We start from the raw sequence: 4,621 nt of genomic DNA on the forward strand, positions 1-4,621 counted from the left end.
TCATGACTGTATCACAACAACAAAATTCTCATAATTTAATAGAACTTTTACAGTCAAACCACCAAACCATTAAAAAAACAAGAACAACATCAAGCCAAACCGCATTAATTCCATTACATTACATAACAACAACTACATTGTCTCCATTAATTCCATAACAACACGTTCTAGGAATTAATGAACAGATTGAAGATTCTATGTAGAAGGTTTAGTTAAAGAAAGAGATCTTATAAGACAAAATCAGATGGATGATCACAAACTCTTAAACTAAAAATGCAAGACAAGTTATCTTCAATCTTTAACAGGACAAAGCATAATCAATCTGTTCATTAATCAACCACTCTATACCCAACCAATCTTTACCGGAACTCTCTAATCAACCAACCTTTAACAGGACAAAGCATAATCAATCAACAAATATGACTTCAAACTATGAACTTTCCAGTCATGTTACAGACAAATTCAGACCACTCTCTAACCAACCAATCTTTAAGATAGCAAGACAAGTTATCTTCTGACCAATCAAACAACAATTCTGAAGCTAATCAAATGAAGAGAGCGACCAAAAGAAGAAAGCTGTGAAGCGATAATAGAAGACGCTCCATAGTTTCCGACGAAGGATGGTCGGAGGGGAATTACCCTGAGGCTACAAGAGCAACTATAAGTGGAAACCATTGGGGGAAGAGGAGGGAATAATCCGGCGATTGGTGAACCTTTAAGAGCCTTTTCAATGGCGGAATAGAGGTCTCGCGAACCAGAGGGCTTCATGCTTCTGATTAACATAAACTCATCGTCGTCCACCGGATAATCTGAGAGGAGAAGGAGACACCGATAAAGAAGGCGGAGAACGAGAGAAACTGAGGAAAAGAAAAAGAGAAAAGAAAAAATAAGAAAGAAAAAAAAAATTAAACTTCATGATATGATATGCTGACACGTGTTTTAAAAACCCTTCTTTAAAGTAGTCCCCAAAATCTCACATTAAGGATCGGTTACTCAAATTATTATGACTTTTGATTTAATTAAATCAGTGATTTTCTTTAGAAACTCTCTTAAAATCTTTGGATAATCATGCTCTAAGATGCATTTTTTTTTTCATCAGTGTGATCATTATTGTTCAAAGTTTTCTTTACGACACCGAGGAAGGCCGTGGCGTCAAATATGAGATGGAACATATCTAATTTTAACATTAAACATTAATAAGATAACGTTTATGGAAAAAGTTTTTAATTTAATGATACGACAGCGTTTTGGATGGTCTTAAAGACGGAAGAACAACCCACAGTGAGGAACTAGAACCCCTGCGGCCAGAAACTGTGGATTCTGTCGTTAAATCCTCGAAAATTAGTTGCAGATCTATTTGAATCCGTTAATCCTCTGCGAAGATCGCGGAAAATAAAGACAAAAGGGGGGTGGGAGATGAAGCAGGCGAGATTTCTGGATTGGTATCTGAAGATCGCGATTGGATCGGCTATCATCGGCGGAGGAATGGAGTTCTTCATGATCAAGACTGGTTTCTGTAAGCCTCCATCTTTTTCACCCATCCTTTCTCGCTTTATTTAGATTTGTGAATTTCCATCTGTGAATTAAAATTAGGTTTTTTTTTTGGGGAAACAATCTATTGATATAGTTTCAGTGGAACAGTTCAATATCATTCATTTCGAAAATACTAGGTTAGAATTGTTATTATGGAATGATTTCTGAGGTTGAAGTTTATTACTTTCTTGTTGTAATCTTCATGTTCTACTTTCTACATTTCACTTGGTTTTGTTTTTTTCTTCTACTTATGAAAAGCTTGTTTTTTCTTACCAAAACTTGCAGACGACAAGGTTACTGTACTTGAAGCTGAGAAACGTGCCTATGAAAATTCCCCTGAAGCACAAGCCGTGAGAGAAGCCCTTAATCCCTGGAGAAACAAGGACGCTGAAGCTACCAAAACTCCATAGAGTAATCGTTAAGTTCCTTTCCTCTCACTCTCACTCTCACTCTCACTCTCACTCTCAAACTTTGCAAATGTTCATTCAATCTCTGCTGTTTTGACATATAAAGTTTTCCCTTTCTGCCTTTTTTCCATTTGCTAAATGTAGCGGCCTTGAACACATTTACATCTTATGAATGAAGAAGATATACGATGCTTTACATCTCAGTGGACAAAGATATGGGTTTTGAAAAGTAATAACTCAATACTGTAACATGTTACAATGGAATCAATAATATATAAGCTGTCGTTCAGACAAATCTTACAGTACAAAGAGCAGAGACATCCTTGAGGCACTTGGCCTTTGTAAGTAGACAGGTTGTGTTGATGATAACATAACAACTTGTGCTACCTCAAGTATTTGTTTCAAAGCAAACCATGTGGCTAAGATAAGTCTAAGCAGTGCATTTAAAGTCATGTTCTTGATCTAAGTTAGTCCTGGCTCAACACAAGAATTTGCAGATGAGCACAAGCCTTCTCCTGGTGAGTGAGTTGAAAGATCCCTAAGTCATCAATCTTCCGTGAATCTCTGTTTGAATCTCCTTCTAGTCATCTGAGCCCACCTTGCAAAGATCTCCGAAGCAGCAAACTTACCAGAGAACTTAGCTCTCTGTGCCAATTCCTCAAATATATCCGGCTGCCCTCCTCTATGAAAATCAGCAGCAAACTTGTTATAATCAATCAAAGGAGTCTTCATTCCTTTGTCGAGCATCTCCTCCAAGTACCTACACGCCTCTCTCGACTTCCCTTCACCTATAAGCCCTCTGATCAAAACCGTGTATGAGTTGTCGTCAGGACAAATCCCTCTCTTCATCATCTCCTCCCAAACCGCTCTCCCCATCTCGTAGTTTCTCGCCATGAAGTAAGATTTCATCATCATGTTGAACGTGTGTATGGACGGCTCGATCCCGTTCTGTATCATCTTGTTGTAGATCCTTGCCGCGTGTTCAGGCATCTTCCTACTCGCCATCAGTTTAATCAGAGCGTTGTACGTTTTACCATCCGGAGGATGCCCCTTCTCTTGCATCTCCTTGAGCAGTTCGTAAACCGTATCCAGCTTTCTCTGAGTCCCAAACCCCGTGATCAGACACGTGTAAACCGCAGCATCGGGCTGCAAACCGGAATCAACCATATCATCAAAATACTCAACAGCAGATTCCATGCTAGACTGTTTACAGAAGTCGCGAATTATGATAGTATAGCTACGGACATTAGGACAAGGCCCCTTAGCTTTCATGACATGGAACAGTTTAATCGCATCAGATTTTTTTCTACTCCTCAGCAAACCTTCAAGCATAACATTATGAGCCACAACGTCAGGTTTCAAACCCTGATCAATCATCCCGTTCCAGATCCTAGCCGCCTCCATCAAATTCTTAACTCTACACCAACCATTAAGCAGAACAGTGTACGTCATCAGATTCGGAGTAAACCTCTCCTTCAACCTATCAAACAAAACCTGAGCCTCTTTCCCAAGCTTCGCCCTCCCAAGACTATCCAGCAAGCAGTTAATCGTCTCGACGCCGATTTTGAACTTGTACTTCTTCATCAGCTCAAAGATACCAACAGCTTTCTTCCTCTCTTTGGCTGCAGCGAAGGCCTTCATCGCGATAGTGAAGGTCTCCATCGTCAGCAACTCTTTCACGCCCATCTCCTCAAGCAAAGAAACCATCGTCTCGAACTGTCGAGTCTTGGCTAAGATAGTCATCATTGAGTTGTATGTTCTCGAGTCGTGAGCAAAGCCTGGCCTCTCTCCGGCCCAGCAGAAGAATCTAAACGCAGGCTTCCTAGCGTGTTTAAACCGTTCTAAAACCTCAACGATCAGATCGTGAGAGAGAGATACATTCATTTCGTCGAGAACAGCTTCCATGTTTCTATCTAAGGCAAAGAGCTCATCGATCACTTTGCAGACTCTCTCTACTTCCTCTGGGTTAGTATTTGAATCAACAACACAGTTTACATCAATTTTATCACTAGCAAGATCATCATCTTCATCATTGTCATCGCATTCAGATTCGATTTCGTCATCGCATTCTCCACTACTAGATAAACCTCTGAAACCTATAGAGGAGTGTGTGGGATGATGATGAGTACTAGAATGGACCAGATTAGATAAGGTCAAAGATCTAGCACGGTAGAATTGTACTTCCTCTCCTCCTCTTCCACCGCCGCGTATCTCCGTCCCGGCGATTGGTCGGCTTTGACTGGAAATGGATTCGTTGGAGCTCGATGAAGAAGATCGACCGACGAGGAGATAGCTGAGAGGAGTTTTAGTGGAGCTTCTTCTCAAATAGAGGTGTAGCAATGGAGGAGGAGCCATCGAAGCGCGACGGCGATTAGCTATGGCGAACTTGGTGAAAGGCGGCTTAATGGCGGAGATTAATCAGAGTTTCTTCTCAGTTAGGCCCATTAAGCCTTATTTTAGTCATAGGTATTGTGTCTTATTGAGGCCCATTAATTGGATTACATGGTCGTATTACCGTTTTAACCCTGTGGCCCAGCAGGAGCATTGGAGGCGCAAAACACATAATGATCATGATAGGTGTCAATTACTTGGAAGGTATCTCTGTATGCATCTTATCTTCGTTTTAGGGTCATGATATTTTCTTTTCTTTTTTTTTGAGGGGACCAGTTATTTATTTCTTT

The 4,621-nt window shown here is 40.5% G+C and overlaps 2 protein-coding genes across 2 annotated transcripts; one reads left to right on the forward strand and one right to left on the reverse strand.

Moving 5' to 3' along the window:
* Positions 1–1,237: 1,237 nt before the first annotated feature.
* LOC106312780 lies at positions 1,238–2,136 on the forward strand. Its single transcript, XM_013750428.1, has 2 exons — positions 1,238–1,516; positions 1,819–2,136. Exons 1-2 carry the CDS (start codon positions 1,417–1,419, stop codon positions 1,941–1,943), a joined length of 225 nt encoding a protein of 74 aa, XP_013605882.1. The 5' UTR covers positions 1,238–1,416; the 3' UTR covers positions 1,944–2,136.
* LOC106312779 (pentatricopeptide repeat-containing protein At3g62470, mitochondrial) lies at positions 2,032–4,382 on the reverse strand. Its single transcript, XM_013750427.1, has one exon. It carries the CDS (start codon positions 4,293–4,295, stop codon positions 2,487–2,489), a length of 1,809 nt encoding a protein of 602 aa, XP_013605881.1. The 5' UTR covers positions 4,296–4,382; the 3' UTR covers positions 2,032–2,486.
* Positions 4,383–4,621: the final 239 nt, after the last annotated feature.

The sequence above is a fragment of the Brassica oleracea genome, chromosome C8 (genome assembly GCF_000695525.1).
Source record: "Brassica oleracea var. oleracea cultivar TO1000 chromosome C8, BOL, whole genome shotgun sequence".
NCBI lineage: Eukaryota > Viridiplantae > Streptophyta > Magnoliopsida > Brassicales > Brassicaceae > Brassica > Brassica oleracea.

What these genes read in the sequence shown, in the direction of transcription:
- LOC106312780 (XM_013750428.1), top strand. Translation starts at nt 1,417, where the DNA reads ATGAAGCAGGCGAGATTTCTGGATTGGTATCTGAAGATCGCGATTGGA. An exon ending in CATGATCAAGACTGGTTTCT is followed by an intron (nt 1,517 to 1,818) that starts GTAAGCCTCCAT and finishes CAAAACTTGCAG; the next exon opens with ACGACAAGGTTACTGTACTT.
- LOC106312779 (XM_013750427.1), bottom strand. Translation starts at nt 4,295, where the DNA reads ATGGCTCCTCCTCCATTGCTACACCTCTATTTGAGAAGAAGCTCCACT.